Source organism: Terrapene carolina, unplaced genomic scaffold (genome assembly GCF_002925995.2).
Source record: "Terrapene carolina triunguis isolate 2854851 unplaced genomic scaffold, T_m_triunguis-2.0 Scaffold146, whole genome shotgun sequence".
NCBI lineage: Eukaryota > Metazoa > Chordata > Testudines > Emydidae > Terrapene > Terrapene triunguis.
This window is the reverse complement of record NW_020664497.1, coordinates 3,892,740-3,919,610: the sequence shown is the minus strand read 5'-3', so window position 1 is coordinate 3,919,610 and position 26,871 is coordinate 3,892,740. Positions and strand designations below refer to the sequence as shown.

General features: G+C 42.7%; 1 protein-coding gene across 3 annotated transcripts in view; it reads left to right on the top strand.

Annotated features, from left to right (window-relative positions):
• TSPAN14 (tetraspanin 14) overlaps positions 1 to 25,424 on the top strand; it is an 84,172-nt gene extending 58,748 nt beyond the window's left edge. For all 3 annotated transcript variants that reach the window (XM_026653675.2, XM_026653676.2, XM_026653677.2), the window contains exons 3-9: positions 4,638 to 4,688; positions 12,401 to 12,547; positions 13,360 to 13,530; positions 17,618 to 17,743; positions 19,635 to 19,679; positions 20,566 to 20,685; positions 23,147 to 25,424. In XM_026653675.2, coding sequence (XP_026509460.1) covers positions 4,638 to 4,688; positions 12,401 to 12,547; positions 13,360 to 13,530; positions 17,618 to 17,743; positions 19,635 to 19,679; positions 20,566 to 20,685; positions 23,147 to 23,218 — 732 coding nt within the window. In that variant the 3' untranslated portion in view covers positions 23,219 to 25,424. The remainder of the gene's footprint in view (positions 1 to 4,637; positions 4,689 to 12,400; positions 12,548 to 13,359; positions 13,531 to 17,617; positions 17,744 to 19,634; positions 19,680 to 20,565; positions 20,686 to 23,146) is intronic.
• The last annotated feature ends 1,447 nt before the right edge of the window (positions 25,425 to 26,871 follow it).

The window sequence follows — 26,871 nt, the reverse complement described above, 5'->3', positions numbered from 1 at the left end:
ACTCAGTCTAGTACTACTCTGTAAAATTACTAAACAGGGGAATGAGCTGGGGGAAGTAGTGCATGAAATTCTCTGAAATCATCATCAGAGCGCAGATAAGCGGTTTAAAAAAATGGGCCATGGGATAATATCCTTTACACAGGAATATATAGAATGGTCCCTTAAGGTGGCAGCACGCGCTTTTTTGATTAACAGTTTTTAAAAGGAGTTAATTTTTTATTTGTAGGAGGAAAAAATGAAGCGGGCTAAAACCAAGCCCTGAAAAGGCTTGTTTTATGAGGAGACATTTAAAAGAATGGGCTTGTCAGCTTAGAAAAGAGATGACTGAGGCAGGCTATGATAAGGGACTCTAAAATCATGAATGGTGTGGAGAAAGTGATAAACGACACTTCTGTATTCCCTTCACATAATACAAGAACCAAGGGTCACCTGATGGAAATTAATAGGCAGAAGGTTTAAAACAAATGTACAGAAGTACTTCACACAACACAGTCAACTTGTGGAACTTGTTGCCAAAGGATGTTGTGAATTCCAAAAGTATAACTGGGTTCAAAAAAGAATTAGATAAGTTCGTGGAGGATAACCATCTTGGTTAATCGTCAATCAGTGGCGATTAACCAAGATGGTCAGGGAAACAGCCCCATGCTCTGGGTGTCCCTAAACCTCAGACTGCCAGAAGCTGAGACTGGATGACAGGGAATGGCTCATTCAATAACTGCCCTGTTCTGTTCATTCCCCCTGAGCATCTGGCACCAGCCACTGTCAGAAGACTGGATACTGGGCCAGATGGACCATTGGTCTGACCCAGTATGGCCATTCTTATGTTTGTAATGCTGCTTATTAGAAGGTAGTACCGCATGAGAGACAGTCTGCAGAGGCTAAGGTACAGGACTGGAAGTTGGGAGATCTGTATTCTGTTCCTGGCTCATCGCCAATTTGTTCTGTGGCCTTGGACAAGTCAGATACAAACAAGTGGTTATTACTGTAATTTAGGGTTGCCAGGCATCCGGTTTTCAACCAGGGAGCACCCGGTCAAAAAGGGATCCTGGCAGCTCCGGTCAGCACCATAAGTGGGCTGTTAAAAGTTCGGTCGGTAGCCTAGCAGGGCTAAGGCAGGATTCCTGGCTCTGCGTGGCTCCTGGAAGTGGCTGGCATTTTCCTCCGGCTCCTAGGCAAAGGCATGGCCATGGGGCTCCTCGTGCTGCCCCTACCTCAAGTGCTGGCTTGAACAGCATGGCGGGAACAGTGGCCAATGGGAGCTGCAGGGGTGGCATGTGCGGCCGGGGGCAGCATGCAGAGCTGCCTGCCTGTGCCTCCGCCTAGGAGCTGGAGGGAAATGCCATCCGCTTCCGGGAGCTACTTGAGGTAAGCACTGCCCGGAGCCTGCAGTCCCTCCCGTGCCCAAGTCCTGAGCCCCCTCTCACACTCAAACTCCCTCCCAGAGCCCACACCCCAACCTGCTGCCCCAGTCCTGAGCCCCCTCCTACACCCAAACTCCCTCCCAGAACCTGCACTCTCTCTTGTGCTCCGAACCCCCCAGCCTAGAGTCCCCTCCTGCATCCCAAACCCCTTATCCCCGGCCCCACACCAGAGCCTGCACCCCCAGCTGGAGCCCTCACTCCCCCACGCTCCAACCCTCTGCCCCAGCCCAGAGCACCCCCACCCACTCCAAACCCCTCATTTCTGGCCCCACCCTGGAGCCTGCAACCCCAGCCAGAGCCCTCACCTCTCCTGCACCCCAACCCCTGCCCATCCCAGTGAAATTGAGTGAGCGAGCGAGGGTGGGGGAGAACGAGCAACAGAAGGAGGGGGGGATGGAGTGAACAGAGGCGGGGCTTTAGATAGGGGTGGGGCATCAGGGTGGGGTGGGGCAGGGGGCAAGGGTGTTGAGTTTTCTGCAATTGGAAAGTTGGCAACCCTACTGTAATTCATGGGGTTCTGGTCTATGATTGAGGCTAGTAGTGCACTAGGTGCCATAAGAACCAGAATAAAAAGATCCCTGCCCCACAGAGTTTATAATCTAATATGGATACTTACAGACAGACTGAGGGAATACAAGGAAACAATGAGACCATATTGGTCAGTGTGGCAGGCTGCTGGTGTGCTGAGACCACTGCCTAATTGTAGTCAAGTTTTTTGTAGGCATGACAGCAAATGATGAATTTGAAGGAGGATAATCAGGTAGGTTTGTGGACATTTATGGGGATCTCCTCCCAAACATGAAGGGAGGAGCATGGGAGGAAGGCATGAAGGTGCTTGTTTGAAAATACAATAATTGCACAATGGAGGCTACACTTATTGACCTATCAGGCGTGGAATTTGACACTGAATGAAACATGATGGCTAGGGTGGGGATAGGCTGTAAAGGGCCTTGAGAGTGACAATAAGCGGCTTATGTTTTTGGTGCGGTAGAGGCAGAAGCTAGTGGAGGGATGCAAAGGGGGAGGTGATGTGGTCAAATCAAAGGGCTACGAGTGATTTTTTTTTTTTAATTTTTTTTTTTTTTTAAGCAGCATTGTGAATGGGTATAAGTGGAGCAAGATTGTATTTGTCAAGGCCAGAGAGAAGGATGTTGCAGTATTTGAGATGCAAGATAAGAGCCTGGGTGAGCGTTTTAGCTGCATTGATGGATCGGAAAGGTGGTATTTTAGAGAGATTATTTTGGCATAACCCACAAGACTTAGATATATGTAGCCCAAGGTCCAGTGTGCTTCAACAGCAGCCCTGGGAACTACAAGTTGTGGACCACAAACTGCAGCATGTTGGGAGAACATCCTGGTTCCTGCCAGGATGTACCCTCTGTTCCCCCAGCAGGAGTTCTCAGCACTGACTGAGCTGGGAGCACATAGCAAGCAAGCAGAGAGGAGCTGCTGGACTGTAATCCTGTTCTATGTTCTTTACAGAATAAAGCCTTGTTCCTGGTGGCTTATCTGAGTGGGTGAACACACACTGACACACAATACAGAGCACAAAGGAGCCTAAGGTCCAGTTTCCAAAAGTTGTGTAAAAAGTCACAAGACAGGCTTCCCCTATCTTGAACAACCTCATACTGGACAAGTGAACAGGAGAAGGGGCATGTATAGCCTGGATGTGACAACGTAGAAAGAGGTTTGAGTCAAAGATGATGTCCAGGTTACATGCCTGTGTTGTGGTGGTGTCCACTGTAATTGCAAGAGGACCTGGGAAGGCTTGCATTGATCATCTACAAGAAGATGTAGGGGAGAGAGTGAGAGGCGCTGAGATTTTGGTTTGGACAGAAAGAGCCTGGAGTAGAGAGGTAGATCTGCACATCATCAGCATGTGGAGATGGTAGTTGAATTTGTGTTGTGCAGATGAGATTAGAGAGAGGGGGAGAGGGAGAAGCGGACCAAGGACAAAGCCATCTATAACCCCAGCAGAAATCTGGGCGAGAAGGAGTATCCTCCAAGGACATGCTAAAGAAGTGATTAGAGAGGCAGGAGAACTAGCATAGTACAGAGTCACGGAACCCAAGGGAGAGCAAGATTTAAAGAAGGAGAGCATGGTCAACTGTCATCAAGGAGGATGAGGATGGAGTACTGGTTCTGAGCATTGGCTAGGAAGAGGTCATTAGATTTAGTTTCTCTGCTGCAAAATGGGGATATGATGCTAACCATCTCAAAGTACTCTGAGATTTAAAGAGGAAAACACTATAATTATTATTTTAGGCCCTGATCTTGCAAACATTTATTTACATCCTTTTCTTTATTCAAATGAGTATTCCCCTTGAAATTAATGGGATTATTTATATGCATAAGTATTTCAATATCTGGGCCTTAAACCCAATGTACATTTATTTTCAAGCACATCTGTTGCTCTCTGCCTTTTATTGTTGCAAACTCTTTGTATCAACATTCCAGACTCACAAGTCCGAGAGTCTGGGGATGAGACGGCTCAGATCCATTCATCATTAGAGTACCTAGCACTAGCCACAGCTGATGGTCAGGCCTGATCCTGTGAAGTGCTTAGAGCCTCTTCAGAGGTATTCACAGAGAACTGAGTGGATTCAGCACATCTCTGAGAGATGTTTTCCCCCAGGACAAGCTTAAGGCACACATGTGGAATGGCAAAGAGGGAACATGCACTGCCACTGCCGAGCCATGTGGCTAGCCAGAGAATCTCATTCTCTAGTTGCACTATCGAGCAGATAGCCTTTGCCAGTACTAAATTTGCTTAGCATTAATGAAAGCTGTAGGTGATGCTTCCTGAAATCAAGACTTTTTCCTGTGTCCCTCAGTCATTGTGAGTCTTTGTCCTATGTTTTTGTTTCTTCAGTATGGATACAATGGTTGACCTCACATGAGGGGAACACACTTATACAGAACTTTAGAGTCCTAACAAGCCCTTCTGTTCCTACAGGAAATGTAAACTTAATTCTCTTCTATCAGATTATTTTTATGTTATGCTATAACAATTTTTTCTGAGAAGAGGATTGCTGTTCTATGTAAGCCTATACACATACAGAGACTCATAAATACGTTCTCCTATTTACTTTATTATATGTATTTATGGTGATTATTTCAAAGGAGGGTGAGGGAAGCATATTATTTCACATTGGGAAGTCTTGTTTTCGTTCTTGATTAGTGTACTAATCAAATTTTCTTTATTCTTTTCTGTAGCTAGCTGGAGTTGCTTTCCTTGCAGCCGGGCTTTGGGCATGGAGTGAAAAGGTAAGACTATGAGGGACTGTTGATGTTGCATTAACCAATTTCTTAAGTGTTTTTTAGCTTCCCATCCTCAAGAAACAATAAGAGTTAAAAACAACATCTGAGCTAAATTCTTAAGGAAAAAAATAATTTACTACTTTATAGAAAGTCCTAGTTTTTCCCTTCATAGGGATGGTTGTGTCTGTAGGGCGTATATACAATACACAGCACAGGTATAATATCCTCTTATATTTTGCTAGTTTAACCTTTTCTCTCCTTCAAAGCCCTGTGGTAGTCACCCCAGCATTACGCCATTATTTTTCCATTTGCCACTAGGAATGCGCTGGACTAAATATGTACAGGTATACAATTCAATCTACCAAGTGTGATAGCTGGAACCATCCATTATGTTGATAATGGTATGCTTTAGTCACATGTTTTTGACCTTTTTTTTTCTTAAAATTTCTTTCTGTTGGTAGCAACATTACTGTGACTTGCTTGTGATTGGAATTAAACAGGGTTTTGGAACTGCCAGTGCCTGGTGTATGTATTGTTGAGTTGCAATAATTGGTAGTGAAGGTGGGATATTTGTAGGGAAAAAAACGTGAGCCCTAATGTTGCAACTTCTGTTAACAAACTTTATTTTAGACTCTACTGTAGAGATGCAATACATCTATTTGGGTTATCTAGTCCAATTCCCTGCCAGTAAATCATCTTATTGTACACCTCCTAGAGTTTTATCTAGTCAAATTTTAAATGAGATGAGATTTCCCCCACTTGATGTGAGAGATTATTCCAAAGGCTAATAGTTGGGAAGCTTTTCTGATATTCAACCTAAATTTTCCCTTTCTTAGGCCTTGTCTACACTATGGGGGTAAATCGACCTAAGTTACGCAACTCCAGATACATGAATAACGTAGCTGGAGTCAGCGTAGCTTAGGTTGACTTACTGCGATGTCTACACCGCTCTGGGTCAACAGGAGACACTCTCCCGTTGACTTACTTTACGCGTCTTGTTCCGATGGAGTACTTTACGCGTCTTGTTCCACAGAGCGATCTGCGGTTGATCTAGCAGGTCTTCACTAGACTCGCTAAATCGACTCCCACTGCATCGATTGCTGTAGCATCGATCCCCAGTAAGTTTAGACATACCCTTAATTTCTTCCCATTACTCCTTAGGTGTGGTAGATAACTGAGATAACTGAGACATCCGAAGAAGTGAGGTTTTTACTCACGAAAGCTTATGCCCAAATAAATCTGTTAGTCTTTAAGGTGCCACCAGACTCCTTGTTGTTTTTGAGATATCTATTCCCCATCTCACTTCATATGCTGTTGAGGAACCGCTAAATAGATTTGAGAGCAAGGGCTGGAATTGGCAAAATTAAAACAGTATTGGGAGAAAAAGCACTTATTGGAATTTCAGTTACAGATTTGACCAACAACTGAAGTGAATTAGATCTGAGAAGGATGAGGCAAAAAAATCTTTTCCTTTTAATTGGTTAAAGAAAGACATGCCAAACATGCACATCTAAGAGCTTTTCTGTCTGTTTTCTCAATTCGCCTGTCTTCTCATATACAGTAGGCCAGGGTGATATTACTTAGAATCATGAAATGTAGGGCTGGAAGGGACCTCGGGAGGTGATTTATAGGCCCGGGGCTCCGGCTGCTGATGTGGTAGCGATTGTGGTAGTTGGGAGCCCCGGGCCCTTTAAATCGCGGCTGGGGTAGCAGTGGCGGCGGCCGGGAGCCTAGGAGCTCTGGCTGCTGCTGGGAGCCCCGGGCCCTTTTAAATTGCCGAGCTCCTTTTGGCACCCTCATCAGCAGCCCTGCCAGTACGGTCGTCTGTGTTCCGGCTCTTACCGGTATGCCATACCGGACCGGACCAGCTTATTTTCATCTCTGAATGATAGTCACCTTTTTCACAACTGCCTCACATTGTTGGCTTACATTCAGTGTGTGTAGGGTTACCATATGTCTGGATTTTCCCGGACATGTCCGACTTTTTGGCAATTCCCCCCGGATGGGGATTTGAGGACCAAAAAGCCGGACATGTCCGGGAAAATAGGGTGGGAGGGGTCGTGGGGCTTGGGTCCGGGCTGGAGCCGCTGGGGCCGGAGCCGCTGCGGCTGGGGGGGGCCGGACTGGGCCGTGCCTCCTCACGCCCCCCCAGCCCCAGCTTACCTGCTGCCTGCCTGCTTCAGGCTTCCCGCGAATCAAATGTTCGCGGGAAACAGAGGAGGGGGAAGAGCAGGGGGGGCGAAGCATTCAGGGGAAGGGGCGGAGCCGGGGCCCTATGGAGTGTCCTCTTTTTGGACACTTAAAATATGGTAACCCTAAATGTGTGATCTACTATAACTCTTACATACTTTGCTGCAAGTGCTACTGCCTAGTCAGTTATTCTCCATTTTTATATTTGTGTATTTGATTTTTGCCAGCCTATCTACTGGTTTTGTTAAGAAGTTTTCACTTCATTGGTGTTGGACAGACCTGCTCTCTAAGCAGCTACCTTGCTCAGTATGTGCATGTTAAATACAGACAAGTATGAAATGTTTGCTTCCCTTCTTAGTGATTATAGAAATCCATCTGAGCATTTTCAGGGGTCCAGCAGAAGCCATGTATGTAATGGGGCCTATTCTTCCTTCATTGTTTTGGAAAATGGAGAAAGTTTGAGCTAATTGTATTATAACATACAAGGTTTTTCCACTGTCAAAGAAATGCAAACCATTAATTTGTTTTGGATTTCTCCCTGTTCTGATAGGACTGTAGTATGAAACCTAGTTCAGTATATGAGACCATGCTACTTCCTGTTATGCATTTCCTAATCATTCTGTGAACATTGTAAAGATAAACAAATAACAAAACTTTCTTACCTAAAATCCATTTTCTCTGAATGATATGAGAGATTTTAATGTAATTAACACTTTTCTGTATATAAAACACAAACAGGTCTTGAAGAATCTGCATTCTCTTCTTACATTTAATTAAGCTCTTCCTATGCTATCCACAGTTTAAAAGAGGTGCCTAGTATTGTAATTACAGAAATGACTAACGCATAACCCTCTCCATCTGCCTGATGGCTTATACAACACACTGGGTTTGTTTTAAGGGAAACGTTTGCTAAATTTATATTCTTACATTGTAAATTGTTAGATCTCTTTAACAGTTCTGTAATTTTTGCACGTGGCATTCTGCTTTCCCACCAGTTAGTTTTTGCTGTTGATACTCCCAAATCTTGACAATGAGCAGTAAGATACCTAAAGTCTGTGGCTTAAACATTTGAATGACCCATAAACTGTGCATGTAGTTAGCTACAGATAAGATAAAACAACCAGTGAGAAAAACTAGTGTCTAAATCCCTTGATGTTACTGATATTCTTCAACTCTGGTGCAGATGAAGTGTGGATCTGTCCTGTCTACTTGTCTGTGCAGATAGAACTCTGAATGTACAGTAAAGAAACAACTCCATGAGCTATGATGCTGCAATAAACCGGGGAGATGAATTTATTTATAAAGCAGAACAGAGTTCACCAGCCATGGAGGTGGATGTGGGAAGAGCCAAGGAGAAGTTCTGAACTCTCCCCGAATGCAAACCGTTAATCTCATCCAAACGTATCTGGCTCCTGCATAATTCTGAATTCCTCACCTTTTTTTCCTCCAGACAGAATTAATTCAGCTTGATTCTTCAGCAGGGATTTTTATCATCTGGATTCATTCCTAATTTTTCTATCTGGGAGTGAGTGCCAGAGTCCAGCCTGTTCTACTTTTTTCCCAAAACAACCTTTGTTCACAGGAAAACCTCATCCAGGCAGATTGTGCTTGAGCTGACGACTGGCTGGAAGAAAAAATGAGTTCAAGGTGGGGAGAAATGAGTAGAACGGTTGTGGAAAGCTTCATTAGTGTGCAAACATGTTGCTACTAACTGATGGTTTCCAGTGCTCTGTGGTTGTTGTGCAAAAGCACTGTGTTATGCCAGAGTTTATGTTGGTGCTGCTTCCCCATTTGTGGGTTCTGATGAGTCAGGGCTTAAGAAAGAGTAACCCAAAAGGGCTGGAAATGGTAAATGTAGATTCCAGGAGTATCCATTGCAGAGAATGAGAACATGTCTCCAGTAAAAACCAGATGGACAACTCACTGCTTCATCTAGCAAGAACACTTTTTATATTCAACATTCATAATTATGAGAGAATCTATATCAGGGGTCGGCAACCTTTCAGAAGCGGTGTGCCGAGTCTTTCTTTCTTCACTCTAATTTAAGGTTTTGTGTGCCAGTAATACATTTTAACGTTTTTAGAAGGTCTCTTTCTACAAATCTATAATATATAACTAAATTATTGTTGTATATAAAGTAAATAAGGTTTTTAAAATGTTTAAGAAGCTTCATTTAAAATTAAATTTAAATGCAGCGCCCCCCCGGACCGGTGGCCAAGACCCAGGCAGTGTGAGTGCCACTGAAAATCAGCTTGTGTGCCGCCTTTGGCATGCGTGCCATAGGTTGCTTACCCCTGATCTATATATTCTCAGTGACTTTTTGGAATGGAGAATGCCCAGGCTATGATAATTGGTCAGAGTGAAGTCTAGCATGCAACTGCTTCTCTCTAGTTCTTGTACTTTTTGACAAATGCTGATTAAAAGTAAAGTTCTGTTAGCATGTTACTGCTGCCAACCTGGCAGCTCTAATTAGAGCCCAGTCTGGCAGTTTGTTTTTAAATTATAGAGGAAGGTGTAATAACTCTTAAATATCATTGGGGTGCTAGCCATGTCCAAAAAGCAGCAACCCATACCCACAAAATTTCCCTAAAGCAATATCCTTGCCTTTATATTTACATGCTTATTAGAGGATAGTATTGAATCTCTAAAATCCTCCTTTTGTGATGTGTATTTTTAGTTATTCCAGCACTGGTGTGTCTGTTGAATAGCAAGATGGCAATATACAATACTTTGACAGAAGTAGGCTGCTTCTGTGAATTATATTTCTGAATTCTCTGTGACCTCTCTTTTTACTATTGGATTTAGTTTGGTTGAGAGAACCACACATCTTCATTTCATGGCATAATTGCCAGCACTGCTTTGTAATGGGCACTCTATAACCTGTTGATCTTTACCCATTTTTTCAGTATAGAGTGAAAGACCGAGGTCTTCCTCAGTTTAGAAAGCTTCTTGTATTCATATTGCTGGTAACTTGTTGGAAACCTTCATGCTTTCACAAAGTTGGGGACCACATGGATATCACCAAAGATCGGTCTTGTACTCCCCACTTTTCTTTGTTCTGTCTCTCTTAATAAAACAATACTAACCATAGTTTGTCCCATGCTCTATTACTATATTAAAAATTATTGCAATTATGCTCTTATTTACTTTCATCCATCTAGAAAGATCATCTTTGTGTACATTTATAACTGGTTGTACACTTACATTTTGTATGTAATTTTTAGTTAATTTCTATTATGGTAGTGTTAAGAACCTCAGCACAGATCGGGCTTCATCATACTAAGTCCTATGCAAACACATAACAGAAAGATAGTCTCATAGACCTCATGTTCTAAGATTAGGCAAACTACAGTAAGCAAAGAGGAGGAGGATGAACAAGGATATAATAAAGACAGGTGCATATGCATAAGCTAGTCATAATGGTCAATGAAAGCCAAAACAATGTTGTATTTTGGAAGGGAAGTGTTGCTAAATAACCGTTATGTGTTCATGTCATCATATGGTCTCAAGGAACTATTAATTTGATGTAGGTTCCCCTGTAACACTGGCATAAGATTGTTTGTTAATACATTGCTTTCCCTCAGTTTGCAGCAAGATGTCCAAGGAGACACCCAAAGCATGGTAGGAGTCAAGATGAATAGAATTCAAGAGTACAGCAAAATGTCTTGAGGGGAAAACACCCATGTCTCTCAAGACAAAAACATCCCTCACAGATCTATCATCTGTAACCGGTTCCTTGGCAGCTGTGACATTGTTCAGGGCTTTAATGGGAAAAGGTGGTTCTGAAGCATGAAAGCTCCCTTGCCACACTGAGCATGCTAATTGTTTTGCTGTGGCCCTAGTGAAATCCTATGGCTTGAAGCTAGGTGGAAATGCTGTGATGGTTCCAGGCTTTTAGCACCATCTTGTGGTAGCCTGTTTAGTTGAAATCTCCATGAAGATTATTTTTCTGCAAAGCTAGTGCTCCATTGTGAGTTTTCTGTCACCTTTTCTCACCTCAACTCTGCTTCAACTAATTTGCTGTTCTGGATGAAGAAATGGTGTCTCTGATCAAACACCTATTTATAAACAATATTCCAGGAAAACCTTCTTGTGGTGTGCAAGCTTCCCCTAGGCCTAGAGGGTCACATGCAAAAGGTGTTCATGGTCCTTGTGTAACCAACACACCTTCTGTGTGTGGTGTTTTGTCCCATCTAGTGGCACAGAGACCACTTAGAGAGCAATTAATGAGTGTGCTCTACAGCCTTAGCTAACAGCCAGTTGGCTTTTTAGCTCATGTGGTGGTAGAGGCTCATGCACTAAGCTCCAGAGGGCCCAAGTTTGATCCCGCCCGCTGATGAGTAGGGTCTGTCAGCGTTACAAGTGGGGGCTTGTCTGGGATTTCAACTGGGAAGAGACTGAAGCTCGGGACGTGCTTCCTCAGCTAGGGGAAGTATGTAACCCACACATCTCCTGGGTGTGGTGTTCTGTCCCATTTAGTGGCACCAAGACCACTTAGAGAGCAATTAATGAGTCTGCTCTATGCCTTACCTAATAGCCAGTTGGCTTTTAGCTCATGTGGTAGAGGCTCATGCACTAAGCTCCAGAGGTCCGTTCGATCCTGCCTGCCCACGACCAGGGTCTGTCAGTGTTTCAAGTGGGACAGAACACCACACCCAGGAGGTGTGTGGGTTACACTTGCATGTAGACTTTTGTCTATGCACCTTTTTACTCTTGTTCCAGAATTTCCTCTAAAACATCAATGTGGCATTAGTGGCTCCTCCATGCTTAAATTTTTTTTTTTAAGTGCCTTTGCATTCCCTTTACTGAAAGCCTGCCCTAGCTCTAATTTGGCATAAGACAATAACAAAATAAAGTAGACTTTTTTTAAAATAAAGATTTCACACATTTGAAACTCTTCTCTCCCTGATAGTTTCAGCAGCTCTGCCTACACAAGGGTAAAAGAAAGCTTACGTTTGTGGAAAGTTGACATAAATGTGCATAGCTGCAGATTACCATGAATCAGAGTATTTTTTTTTTCTAGCTTTCTGTGTTTCCAGGTGTGAAATGGGAGAGGATTGGGCTCTGCCATGTCCTCCTGGGGTAATCTCACTGTCTCATTCCCTCTGGGGCAGAAAGGCATCACACTGCTCTCTTTCCCTCTGAGCTTCCCATCTCTTTTCCCTCCCACTCTGTCCCTTCTATTTTTTCTGGTTTGTTGGGTGACCGGTGGGGAGGCAGGTCAGGGAGCTGGAGAAGCTGAAGGTTAGGGAGGCCTGGTGTTTGGATGGCTTGACCTTTGTGGGACATATCTGTAGGTATAATACACAAATTAGCATGTGGAAGATTGCATATTAAAAATTTTCCGGAGAGTATTTCTGTGTTTATGATGGCTATTTGCAAATACATTGAATTAATAAGCAAGTAATGAATGCAGGAGGAGACAGAAGTAGAACTTGGTGGGGGGGGGTGGAATAAAATACAACTCCTGATCATGAAAAACGTGCTCATTTTGTTTACCTATTTTCCCGTGTGATTATTCTCTTTAGGGTGTATTATCTGATCTCACGAAGGTAACCCGTCTCCATGGCTTTGACCCGGTGGTACTTGTCTTGGTGGTTGGTGGAGTGATGTTCGTTCTGGGATTTGCTGGTTGCGTAGGAGCATTGAGGGAAAACATCTGCCTTCTGAAGTTTGTAAGTAACTTGGTGGTGCTGTATGGTGGCTCAGGGAAAAGAGAAGATGGTGTCATAGTTAAAGGAGAACTGCTAAGTGAAACCAGACATTTGAATTAAGTGCAGATGTGTGTGGTCAATGTTCCTGCTGACGTGGCTGGGGCTGGTATCCAGAACAGCAGTACATTTAGACTTACCTCTTTCTTTCTCTTACATTCTGGAATGTGTTCCAATACCAGAAGTCTCACTGCAACCCATAGCACTTGTAATGTCATAAAATTAGGCATTCTAGGATACCTTCAATGAAACAGGAAATGTTGAAAGGATTTCGTGGAAAGTTTTTATAATTTTTATTTTCTTAAGTTAAAATGCATTTCTCTTCTGAATGGTTGGTAGGTGGAACTGTAGGACCCCAGCACAGAAATCAATGCTTAACTCAGTTTTAATTTTAATGTTACACTGGATCCAGAAGCTAACTGCTAAATTGAGAAAAGAGTTGAAATAAAAATCCAGCTAGCTACCTTTGTCAGGACCATTATTTTCGTGTGTTGCCATCTCTGACTGGCTTATTCCTTTTTCATTATCTCTGCGAAATGGGACTATGACAGTGTCTATGTTCCCTGCAGACTTTAAGACGACCAAATAAGAAGATAACTCCACCTATTGTATTTTTTTCCCCACTGTGTTTAATTTAATTGGCCTTGTGTCTTGATCAGATTTGTACTTTGTGAGCATTTTACTGAAGTCCTTGTATCTACTTTTAATTGAGTTGAGACGTGGTTATATTTGAAATAAGAGTTTTATAATCTATGTCCTGTGACTTTATTTTGCAGTTCTGTGGAGCAATCGTACTTATATTTACATTGGAGCTGGCTGCGGCCGTGCTGGCTTTCTTGTTCCAGGACTGGGTGAGGGACCGGTTCAAGGAATTCTTTGAGAATAACATTAAATCCTACCGAGATGACATCGACCTACAGAACCTCATTGACTCATTGCAGAAAATTGTAAGTCATCTTTTCACTTGTCACATTTTCTTCCTCTTTTTCACCCTAAGAACAATCTTAGTCTTTTGAGGTTTTCCAGTTGTTGGGATAGCATTTCCTCACAGGAGACTAAAAAAAAATAATTACTTACGTTCTGCCTTCTTTGGACTGCCTTGATTTTACTCAATGGTGTCAATAGCTGTGTCCCTCCAGCAAAATGAAGATAACTCTCAATTCCCTAAAATAATTCTGCAACCAAGCAAACTGCATAGTTGTTGACTTAATTGTCACATTGTGTTTACATGGACTTCACTGTCCATGTACACGGACACAGTGCAGGACCTTTCTGTTTCAGCAACCTAGACCTCTACCACTTGAGCCAAAGGAGAATATCTCAAGTATAGTGGTATTAGGTCTTATCCTCAATGGGCCAGTCTCAAAGGGTACTTCTTCCCTACAGTTAGCCTGGGTGATCAACGCCTGGGTGCCCAGGTTAGCCTAGCTCAGGGGTGAGCAGCCATACTGCAAAGCCCTACCCGAATTACTGTGCACTCACCTGCATGTATTACGAGGACTTCTGGGGGGCATGTCCCATGGGCTTTTGTGCTTCAGTAAGCTGAGCTGCTCTCTGGTTCTTTCAAAATGATTTGTTGGAGAACTTCTCTGCCCTTCTGGGTATGTGGGAAGGCATTGCAGGCCTATCAGCACTCAAGTGATTTAGCTTGTGTGCTGCAAAGTTGGCAAGTTACCAGTCTCACTGAAAGCAGAACCTGGGCTCTAACCCTGAGCCAGCTAGCCCAGATTGAAAGCACCACTATACTCAGATGAGAGGTCTGTGTGTATGGCAGGAGGGGAGTTAAGAGCAACACCTGAGCAAGAGCCCAGGTCACTCTGTGCAGTGAAGGCCTATCCTAAAGAGTAAGACAATTCTACTAATGGAGTGGTGCTAACATTCCATCCATTAGATGGCATGCATGCACACACCAGGATATTACAAGGCCTACAGTAATAATTGAGTGATGGTTTCTAGATCAGTTGGCCAACAGCTTCTTACCATAATGTAAGTATGCAAGGCAAAGAACACCTCTAATGCTACCCATGTGCTCAGTAAGCACTTCATCAGGGACAAACTTTCTAATAGAACTTCAAAGAATAACCATTGTGTATGTGATCTCACACAGGCTGTGGTGAAGGGGGTCAACTTCCTCTGTCCAGTGTTTTTCCCCCATGGCACAGAAGATTTTTACAGGCAATTTCTTTCCATCCTTTATGGGCTAAGAACCAGAAATCAGTCTCTTAGCATTGCTACCAGTTTCTGAATCCTTGGCAATCTTGCACTTGCCTTCCACTTGGATGGTTGATGCAAGTAGCGCCAGCAACAGCTTCCCCTGCCCCAATGCTCTTTTTGTCCATTCCTCCAGGTGTTAACCACTAGATGTAGAAGTGGTTAAAGACTAGCAGAAAGACTATCTTTCTGCTAGCTCAGATAGTCATGTAGACCCTTGGAGATGTTCTAATTCTCAGATTTCTACACTGGCAGATGCTATAGGCAATTTGTGCAATGTGGTGCTCTTTAGTAGACTCGATTAGGTCACACAGCTCATTCTTACCTGCTCGCAATGAGTTCTCAGCATCAGTAAATGTCTCAGCTCAGCATACTATTTTCATGTTTCCTGGTGTTGCTATTGATCCAGGTTTAATGCAATGAGACAGGCTAATGTGCTAAGCTGATTTACAGGTGAACCCTTATTAAATGCTCTTAATAAAAATAAAAGGCTAAATTTCCCCGAAAGAGAGTTCCACGGCTAGATTATCAGGCTAAGAAATGTGGAAATAACAAAGCCAGAAAATCTCTGAATAAGCCTCACTCACCCACAGTGGGTAACAGTTAGGCAACAGGGAAACAACTTGACATCCATCACTAAATGTAGCTCTGTAAGATTAAGGAAACTCTTCAAGAAGGTACTGCCGTATTCTTTCAGTGCCACGTTGAAATCTGTCTTCTAACTAGGCATGGGCCGACTTGCAGTGCCTTCAATATGTGACTCCGGGATAGTGAAAGAGCTTTTTGTATACAGCTCATTGCACTGACTAATGCAAAGTCATATTACCTTGTGGCTTACATTTGAGCAGGGCTTCTCCTTTATAGCCTTACCTTACTTGCACAGACTGATTGCACCTACTAAAACTGCCAAGGCTTCTAGCAGTGATTTTTTTTGAGGGGGGGGGGAGGGCAGGGGGAGAGTGGGAAGGGAGAAGTGGTGGATGAAAAGGCGGAAATCCACTTACTGTTGTCTCCAAGTTTTTATGTACAACCTCTGAACCATATTGATATAAGGAAGTAGAAGGAAGGTATTGACCCAGAATAATTTTTAGCAGTTCCCCCCCCCTCCTTCTAGCCACTATTGCAAACCTTTTTTCCTCCAAAGTTTAATGCATTTTTTCTGAATTGCCCAAATTATTGTGACACTATCCATTCTAAAACAAACTTATTTTCCAGTGTTGAGTGTTGGATGTTGTTTAGTTTTTTCTCTCTAATGGAACACAGTATATTTGGTCCACACTTCCCATAACATTTTAAAATTATAATGGAGACTTTTGAAAATGTCTTGTTTCATTAACCAGGCTATTTTCTCTGGATCAGTAAATTTGTTTGTTTGATTCTTTGTCTTGTTAGCTCAAATCATGTATATATCTTTTTGGTGAAAACATTTCAGGAATGTGTTTCTGATTAAGCTTTGTGAATTTTGTGAGTTTTGTATACAAATTTCACAGTAAAATGGGAATGGGAAAATCCTACTTTGTAGTGGAGATTTTAAGTGTTTAATTACAGTTTCATAAACACTGACATTTTGGGAAAGTTCAATCTCTGTAACATTTTTCTATATTTGCTTATGGCAAATGCTTGTGTAACTGGTCTGTAGAGGGTGGGACAAAGTTGTACCCCATAACTATTCAAAATTCGCCAGCTGTAGTTTTGCTTTGTTTAACAGTACCTCATCTAAAGTATATAAACACATAAATTGCTTGATTAATATGAGAATGAAGCCCTCTTTATATAAAATGAGTACAGCATAAGTGGACAGTGGAAGTGCATGGTTTCCATAATGTATCTACCTGAAACCGGTGGGATCAACTCATAGAAGTGAAGTGATATTTCATTTTCTGAGGCCAAGTCTGTCCATAGCCTTTCTTCTGATTCTACCATTTAGAGTGCCAGTTGTGATGACGTTGATGTCTGTCTCCAGGAACTGGATGGAAGTTACAATTTTAACAGATACCATGGTCTAGGGCAATGGTTTTCAAACTGCGGGTCACAACCCAGTACTGGGTTGCGGAATGTAAGGCACTGGGTCATGGCAGTTCCAGTCAGTACCGCCAACCGGGCCGTTAAAAGTTAAAAGTCCCATTAAAAGTTCTGTCAGTGCTGCCCGGCTAAGGCAGGCTAGTCTCTACCTGTTCTGACACCGCACTGCACCCCAGAAGCGGCCAGCAGGAGGTCCGGATCCTAGGCGGGGAGGCAATGGGGCTGCCCCCACTCCGAGCACTGGCTCCCAGCCAATGGGAGCTGAGGGGGGGAGGGGGGGGCAGTGATGCCTGCAGGCAAGAGCCACACAGAGCTGCTTGTGTGCCTCTGCCTAGGAGCTGGACGTGCAACTGGCCGCTTCCGGGGTGCAGCACGGTCTGCGGTGCCAGGACAGGCAGGAAGCCTGCATTAGCACTCCTGCTGCTCTGCTGACTGGGAGCTGCCCAAGATAAGACTGTGCCCCAACCCCTTGCCCCAGCTCTGAGCCCCTCCCAAACCCCTCATCCCCAGCTCCGTTGCGTCACAGGCATCAACAATTTTCTTCAACTGGATTGCCAGAAAAAAAGTTTGAAAACCACTTGTCTAGGGTAAGCAACATGGAGCTGGATATTAGGGACTTCAGAATTCTAATTCTTGCTTGGCCATTGATTTACTGTGTGGCCTTAGAAGAGTCACTTTACCTCTCTGCCTCAGTTTCTCTATCTGTTAAACTGAGCTGATAACACTTGTCTATCTCACAGGACTATTATGAAGATGATTTTCTTTATACAGCACTTCTAAGTTTTTCTTCTTCTGTTGCAGAACCATTGCTGTGGTGCTCAGGGGCCAGATGACTGGGATCTTAACATTTACTTCAACTGCAGTACTGAAAGCAAAAGTCGTGAGAAGTGTGGGGTCCCCTTTTCCTGCTGTGTACCTGATCCTGCTGTGAGTTGTTTCCTGGCTTTGTATTTCTATATTATTATTATTGGAGAATTTTGAAGGGATGTGCTTCCTGAATATGCTGTAATGTCTAGGGTTTTAAGAAGAAGGGAAATAAAGATTGGGAGGAAGAGAGAGTTTATTTTCCAGCATATTTTCTCCTTTTCTATGTGTTTGGGAGTGGGAAGAGTATGAAAAGACCTAAAGAAAAAGAACTGGAAGAGTAAATGAAGATGATGGAGGGGAGAGCCTCTGAGAATGTATGCTACATTTGCTCCTATCTTGCTGGAGAATCTGTCTCGCTGTACATTGCTATTCCAGATTCCGCAGAGATCCAAAGAAACCTTAGTCTATTGCTGAAACACATTGGTGTCAGAACTAGAGAAACTATTTTTGTACCACCGAAGCCCGTGGATGTTGGGTTTAAGTATTGTTTTGTTAGAAATCCATTGTTTCCTTGAGTTCCTGGTCTCTTGTTCCCAAAGCTGATGGGATCTGGGAGTTCTGTCTGAGCAGTGTGCTCAGCCCCTAGGGTGAAGGGTCTTAAAACTGTTCTATACCCACCCTTGTGTTAGATACAATAGCAAGGACTCACTGGCTGTATTGATAAAATGAGTAATCATATTGGCCTCAGTGGGATTTATGCGCTTTAGTGCTTTGCTGGATTCGGGCCCAAAAGCAGTTGGTCTGGCTTGCTTGCCTGGCAGTGACATGAACCTTGAGTTGGGCATGAGGACTGTAGGATCTCAGTGCTTCAGAAGAGATTTGAAGGACGCCCCTCTCTCAAGGTTTGTGTTTTTGTGTGTATGGGTTTTTTATTTTTTTTTAATAGCAGTCTGAGTTAGTACCACTCAGTTTGATTTCATCACAAACTGTTGTTTCTGGCATTCGCTACTCTGAAACACCTCTTTGCACAAGATGCTATTTTTGGCATTTAATTCCTATAACTGCAAATTATGGTAAATTGACAACTATAATTATGAAGCAAACAGGTTTTCATTTTTATTTTATTTTTCTTTGCTTTCCTCTTAACAAAACTGTGGTCTTGAAATGAATCTCAGAATTGCTCACACACACAAGTATCTCTTTATCTATTGAGGCCACAAGTAATTTCAGTAGTCTCTGTGCTCTGTAAGGCTTAGAGTTCAGTACGTTTCAATATCCAGTCCTATTTTTAGGGTTTGTTAGAATTTTAGAGTCTGGTTACTTGGTAGACTTTTGAACTAAATGCACTAAAAATAATCCAAGTCAAATAGCTTGTGATATGTAGGAGTCCAGCTATTAGCTGATCAAAATCATAAACATGCCACCAAAAGGGGGAAGAAAGGGAGCACGACTGGCTTACAAAAATCCCCTGCATTCTTGTGTAAATAAATAGGCTGGGTTTTTTTTTTTTTTTTTTAATCCCTTCTTCAAAATGTTCAACTGTCGTTGTGTGGGATTTCAGCCACACAACTCCATAAAGCTGGTTGAAGTCAGTTGGCTGAAGTGACACAAGTTTTTGAAGGTGTAGGTATTTGGTCGTTAGCCTTTCAAGAAGTAGGTGTTGGAGATGTCTGCAGAATAGTGATACAGCTAAGGGGGCTGTAATTTATTATGTTGGGTAGGCCTTGGTGATAAAAACTGAGAGGTGGAAGAAACAAGTTTGTAAGGATATGTGGGGCCTATAAAGTAATGGGATAACACATCACATGCTGAAGTACATGATCATGGTCTTATAAAAAGATAAGCATTAAAAAAAAATGAAATTGTGGAGCATGAACAGAAGACAGAAAAGTTCCCTCAGTTGGTGTTGGTTGTAGTTTGATCATGAGTCTTCTAACAGATAAACATCTTCCTGTCAACTCAAGCTGGTAGGATTATATTAATATTTCTAACTTTTTTCCCCCCCTCCCAGCAAAAGGTTGTGAATACGCAATGTGGATATGACATCAGAGCACAGGTGAGCATCTGCTACCCACAGTGTTGGTGTTTCTAGCTGATGGTTGTTCAGATGTGTGATCTAACATACTGATAAATTAGATTGGGTCACTCTTTTAAAAAAAACTTAAATATTTTGGCCTATCTTTTAAATTTGAGAAACTAAGAGTAATAGTCCAATGTTTATTCAGGACCTATAACATAGATCAGCAAGGCAAAACTATGAGAACAAATAACTGTATGCTGGTCTATACCATCACCTGCATGGAAGCTGCTCTGGTCGTCAGAGGGTCTGCCTGTACTAGGGACAGGGGGAGAGAGACCATGGATATGTTCAGGAGCGGCGCCAGGGTTTTTGGCGCCCTAGACAGGGGTCCTTCCGTGCTCCTGGTCGTCGTCGGCAATTCTGCGGCGGGGGGGTCCTTCCGCGCTCCCGGTCTTCGTGGCACTTCGGCGGCGGGTCCCGGAGCACGGAAGGACCCCCCGCCGCTGAATTGCCGCCCCCCCAAATCCTGGTGCCCTAGGCGACCGCCTAGGTCGCCTAAATGGAAGTGTCGGCCCTGGATGTGTTTCATCGGTGGGAGGTAGTGAGGTGGGGCTGTTATCACTGAAAGAAGAGACTCAAAGTTCAAGTGTATTCTAAATAAGTTTCTATGCTTCTGGTTATTTATCTGAACTTTTGAAGGGTGTTCCTAATTAATAGTCCATTTGCAGCAAGAAACATGTACTGATTCATGAAACTGAAGACGATCTGAGTTACAAGTCTCTAGTTCTTGTACTTCTGGATTCCTTTTAAAAATACTAGTTCTGTCAACTACAGACCCATACAAATAAATGTTGGCTGCATAGTTATAGTAAATATAAGTGGAAAAAGTAACATGCTTTTTCTTCCCCCTCTCTCTACACAGAAGAAAAACCAATGGGACAATTTAATTTTCACCAAGGGTTGTATCCCTGCTCTTGAAGCTTGGCTACCCCGAAACATCTACATTGTTGCAGGAGCCTTCATAGCTATCTCATTGCTGCAGGTCAGTGGTTTCATTCTTCTACTGCTACAGTAAAAGCTTCAGCCTCTCATCTGCCTAATATATGGTAGTTGGAGGAAAATAATATTTTAGAAAATTTGAAATCCTTGTGTTTTGTGAGAACAGTATGGGAAAAATTTAGCACTGTGTTTTGCAGGATGAAAGTGTATGTGGTTTTATTTTAATTTCTTAGCTTTGTGAAATGTTAACTCTCTTTAAGGGGAAAAAATGCATGGTTTTTAGGTTTTTTAGTCACTAGTAAGGACAAGGCTGCAAATTGGGGAGATGTTGTAACCTCTCATTTCCATAGACCTATGTTCAAGCTTGCCTTTGTCACAAGTTAAAGTGGGTTTGCTGGTCTCATTGCATTTTCATGCCCCTTTTCGTCAATATCCTAAAACCACCACATGATCTGGTACCAATGAACCTATTTGGTAATCTGTGCTCAGGAGAAGCCCAGGACTAGAACAGTAGCAATGTCTGATCTTTAACTGGCTCATCTTTGAGATCATAGAATAGGGTTACCATACGTCTGGATTTTCCCGGACATGTCCAGCTTTTTGGTCCTCAAGTCCCCGTCTGGGGGGAATTGCCAAAAAGCCGAACATGTCCGGGAAAATACTAGTCCCCTGCTTACCTTAGAGCGGCTCCGGCAGGCTGCGAGCTGCAGGCGGATTCCCCCAGACATCTCAGCTTTGTGTAGCTGAAGAGCCGAGCTGCCCGAGCGCTACCGGTTTCACTGTTTGCCGGGCAGCCCCCAGACCTCCAGACCCTGCGCCCCTGGCCGGGCGCTTCCCCAGCGCAGCCGGAGCCCAGGAGGGGAAGCGCCCGGCCGGGGGCGCAGGGTCTGGAGGTCTGGGGGCTGCCCAGCAAACAGTGAAGCCGGTAGTGCTCGGGCAGCTGTTTCGCGTGGCTGGGAGGGAGGAGGGGGAATGCGGGGCGCTCAGGGGAGGGGGGCGGAGTTGGGGTGGGGCCGGAGGGGCGGGGCCAGGTCCCCGTGGAGTGTCCTTTTTTTTTTTTTTTTTTAATTTTTAAATATGGTAACCCTATCATAGAAGTCTTCAGTGACTAGGTCTTCTCCTTAAATCAGTAAATTATTTTACACTGCATGATGTACCCACAATGAAATGTAATCGGAGAAAACTGAATTTTCAAAAATGGCCCAACTTTTTGTGAAAAACTTAAGTTTTACTGCTTTTGGGGGGGGGAGGGGGGAAACACATGCACACGCACAACCTTTTCCCAAAATTTTCAACCAAAACCAGTTTTCATTGAAACATTGCAAAAGTTTGAATGTTGGGGGTGGGTGGGTGTTTAATTTGAAAAAGGCCATTTCATGGCAATTTTTTTGAAATTCAGTTTTGGTGAAAGGCTCAAAATGATATGATATTTTTCACACTAAAGTTTGTGGTAAATGTTTCATCCCTTTGGCACAGTTAAATGTGAATTAAACCTACAAAAAGCTTTCAAAGTGGAATATTGACTGAAAGAGAGAGAGAGAGGGTCAGGCTATATGATGATCAAAGGGATGGAACGCAAGGCATATGAGCAAAGACTGAAGGAACTGAGTACGTTTAGTTTGGAAAAGAGGAAATTGAGGAGGGATGTGATAGTGGTTTTCAAATACTTGAAAGGCTGCCCTAAAAAAAGATGGAGAAGTTTTTTTTTTTTTTTTTCTTTCTTATCACAGAGGGCAGGACAAAGGACAGTGTGTTCAAACTACTGCATAGCAGTTTTAGATTAAATTCTCAGGAAAAACTTTCTAACTTTAAGAACAGTAGGACAATGGAACAGACTGCCTACGGAGGTTGTGGAAGCTCCTACACTGGAGGTTTTCAAAATGAGGTTGGACAGCCATCTGTCTTGGATGGATTAGACACAACAAATCCTGCATTTTGGCAGAGGGTTAGACTGAGTAGATGACCCTTGGGGTCCCTTCTAACACTCTGATTTTAAAAATCTTCAAGTTGAATCACTGAACTGGGCAGAAAAATGGAAATGCCTGAAATGTTTAAAAGTAACTGAAGTAATGGGAGAGTGTTAGACCTAAAGGAACCTAGCTGTGCCTGGCTCCCCACTCGGACACACAGAAGTCATGTGATTGTTCCCAGCCCTGTAGAAGTGTTGCATGAAAGCATCTATTTTTGTTTTATGGGCCAGATTATGTCACCCTTATTCCCCCCCCCCCCTTTCCCCCCGGTAGTGTGTAGGGTGAGAAGTCCCTGAGCCTGCAAATATCTTAAGCATAACTTCACTCACATGAGTAGTTTCATTAACTTTAATGGGAACACTCATTTGAGAAGAGTTATACATGTGCTTAAGTGTTTGCAGAATTGGAGCCTGACTAAGGGTAGCAGAATCTGGCCCTTTACTCAGAGCAGCCTCACAACTTGGTAATCTTCTGAATGTGTGTTTTCCCTCCCAGACTGCTTACAGGTTTGTGTCTTTTTGTGTTTGTCTTTAGATTTTTGGGATTTTCCTGGCCAGGTCACTGATTTCGGATATTGAAGTTGTAAAGGCAGGTCATCTTTTCTGAAGACTAAAGCAGACACCAGCTGTGAAGACAAATACATTTCACTGCTATTGATTTGACATCAAGGTGAAAAGAAATTGACAAACACACAGGCCTTGGAGTGCTCCAGGTTTTAAAAGCCTTATTTTTGTATCAGCCAGATGTTACTCTGCTTCTGCTTTTGCTGCAGGCTGGTGCAGAAAGAACACACTGCTTCCTCCCCCAGATCCCCTTCTCCCCAATGCAACATCTGTTTCTTTTTCCAAGGGGAAGACTAGATTTAAACCTCTTTTGATGTGGAAGAGATTCCCCTAAATCTATGAGGGATGGACTAAAAGACTCCAGTAAGCAGAAATGGAAACTGCTATAAACCAGTCGCTTACCTTGAAGAACTTGCTGCTGTAAGGGCTGTTTTGTCTTGGCTCCCAGCTACTATCACTGGAGGTTGCAAATGTTGCATTCATTATGTGGATCATAGCTGCATCTGTTATGGTGTTTGTCATGGTCTTAGAAGAGAGTGTCCTAAAGATCGACAATGATCACGTTGATGGAATAGGCAAAGGAGGTTACTTAATGTCTATTCTCAAAACATCGTAGTCTGTTCTCGAAACACCAAGCATTTCATTGTGTCCTATTTGAATGGAAGGCCCAGGTAGTTATGTCATTGGATTATTGGGAGTCATGATAGTCTTGGTATTAGAGACCGTAAAAAAATGCCATTAAGTCTCCAGTTGTCAGATGGAACCTCAGCTGTGCAGAAGTAGGGAATGTCCCTATATGACCTGAGCTAATGTAGATATTTCAGTAGGGACTCAAATGCTTGAGTAACAGAAGCCACTTATTTTGAAAGTTCTTGCCAACATAAGTTTCTCAAGAGGGAGTAATTTAATTATATATTGATAGCATATTTGGAAATCTTTTCATGAGGGTAGATGGATTCTCTGATGCTATTTCTCCTTTTTAGATGTTTGTAAATAGTTTTAATTTATAGAGGAGAAAATCTCACCGTTTGCTTACACTGTTTTGTAGAGCAATTACTTCAAAAAGAGTGATATCTGCTGGGCTGAAGGCATTTAAAAATGCTGCTTGGTACAAGAGATCACTGAATATGTGATTGTATCCGTCAAGAGCTCTCTAGTCTGCCATCTGTTCTCTTTCACACCTGTCCACTGCACTGTTGTTTATCATCTTCTTTGACTGTTGATTGCTATATTAGGACTAAAAAGAAATTAAAGGACAAGCTAAACTTTGTTAAGCCTTTGATTCAGGATTTTCCAGGCTAGTCAAAAGCAAATATAACGTACATAAGAGTCTAATGGAGCACTGGAGTTACTAGCATTAATTTATTTAAAAAAATCTTTTGAATGCATTGTTGTTTCCCATTCCATTTGTCCTTTGCTGCTCAGACTTTCCTGCAAAAATGCCAGATCCAGTCATGCTGAAGAAATGCTCAGAGCTGCGTCTCCAGAATAATGCTGTAGGCCCTGGCCCAAAGTGGGTGCAGCCCTCATTGAAATCAAATGGGTGTGGCTCCTGTTTACACCAGGGATGAAATTAAGGCCTTATGACGTTTCCTGCAAACTGGGGTGCTTAAGACCTGATCCAAAGTCCTCGGAGGCCAATGAAAAGACTCCCATTGACTTCAGTGTCCTTTGGATCAGGCCTGTAGTGCTAGTCCAAACCATTCTTCTGCTCTTCTGTGAAATCAAAAGTCAGAATAGAATTAACTGTAAAAGCTGAAAGGTGTGATACGTAATAAGAAACTCTTTTAAATAGTTGTTGCAGTGTCAATTTTACTATGGGTTATTTACTAACAAACTGTTCACTGCTTGTAATGGCACCCTATTTTTCAGGGATAGCAGTTACTTGCAGTGCCTAACGTAGTGTAAATTCTAGTAAAGTATATATTTTTGTAATTATATTTTACTACATTAATGCTTGTGTTTCCAAAGTGTTATGCTTTCTTAGAATGCCAAACTTCTGAATATATCTTTTTATATACATGTGTGTAACATTTTATGTGTTATCTAAGTATTAATGAGCAATTCACTGGAAGAAAGGTGATACCAATAGGGATCTGTACCAGCCTTTCTTCCATGAAAGCTAGAAGAAGGCTGCTTTGACATTCTGTGAAACATTTCATGGACAATGCTATATTTTGTATGTGGCTTTCAGCTGAGCTTTCATGTTTCTTTTTCTGGCCAATGACTGAGACAGAACGGGAAAAGGAAGCCTGTCTAAGAATGGCTGATTTCTTCAGAGACCGACAAAGAATACAGTGTCTATTGTATTCTTCTGCAAGACCTGAAGGTAAAATCTCCAGGCATAGCTGTGACTTTTTTTTTTTCTTTGATCTGCAACAAGAAGAAAAACAGTAAGTAGGAGAAGCTGGAAAGAGGGCAAAAGAAGCTTCTTCTACAGAGCCCTGAAACTGAAGTCTGTGCCACATGTTTGCTGTATCTATTGCAGCGGCAACAGGCTCAAACTCTCTGCTGATATTTGCATTTAGTAGGTAGCACAGCAATGTCTATCGTTATTGCTTAAAGTTCTTCCACTAAGAACGTTGGTTTGCAGTGCCAGACAACCCAAGGCGTAAAGCCACATCAACCAATTTATGCTTGTGACCTGTGACGATACAGTAATCCATTTAGTTTGAAAACACTACATTCTGTTTGTGAAATGCACCTGAATTGCATCTCGGGAATAGATTTCACTATTCTCTGAACTTGTGAAGAGGTAGCACTTTCCTGAAAGACCAGTAAAACCAGCAGGCCATTTCTTTAGCTGGGGAAAATCAACATAGCTCCACTAGCTTCACTGGAACTACCCCAACACCAGCGGAGGATCTGGGCTGGAGTAAGAAGACCTCTCTGTAGTTCTCTGTATCATCAGGTTTCTTCTGCTTGCTTGATGGCAAATTAGTGTCTAACTCCTCTTGTCTTATCAATCATGTCTTCTATGCAAAACAAAATTAATCTGAAGTGTAGCTTTTCACAATTAGATGCTTATTCCTGTTGCTTTTACTCCTGTTAACACTTAAAGTTAATAGCAGCTATTTACAACACTGCTTCAGTGCTCTTGTAAATAATGCTTAACGCCTCAAGAAAGCAGAGAATAGGGTTTATATCATTTTTCACTTCTTTCTGCTTTTGAATTTTCAAAAGTACCTAAATCCCACATATAAAAGCAACTTGGGGGACTTAGGAGCCTAAGTGTATTTAAAAGTGACTTTCAATATGGGAGTTTGGCTCCTAAGTCACTTAGGTACTTCTGGAAATTTTGTCCCCAGCCATTTTAAAGAGCAGTTCTGCTGGCAGTGGCAAATATAGTTAGCAAAAACTAGATCCCTGAATTGATGTGAAACATGAACATTTGCCCGTTGCTTATTAAACACATCTTTAAACAGAACATCCTTTATGAACCTGCAGTGCCTTAATTGCTAGAGATATGTAGGTTCTGATTGCCTGAGTCCTGCAAAGCTAACCAGCTAACTGCTTCTGCTGCCTCTAAGGCTCCTAATGAGGAGCAACTCAAATCATTCCACCACCAAACTTCATAACTGCTGAAGTTGAGATCTCAATGGTAGCATTCAGACCAAGTCCACCACACTACAATAGAAACAAGTTCTTTTTTTGTTTTTTGTTTTTTTAATGAAGATATCAGATGTAAACTCTAAC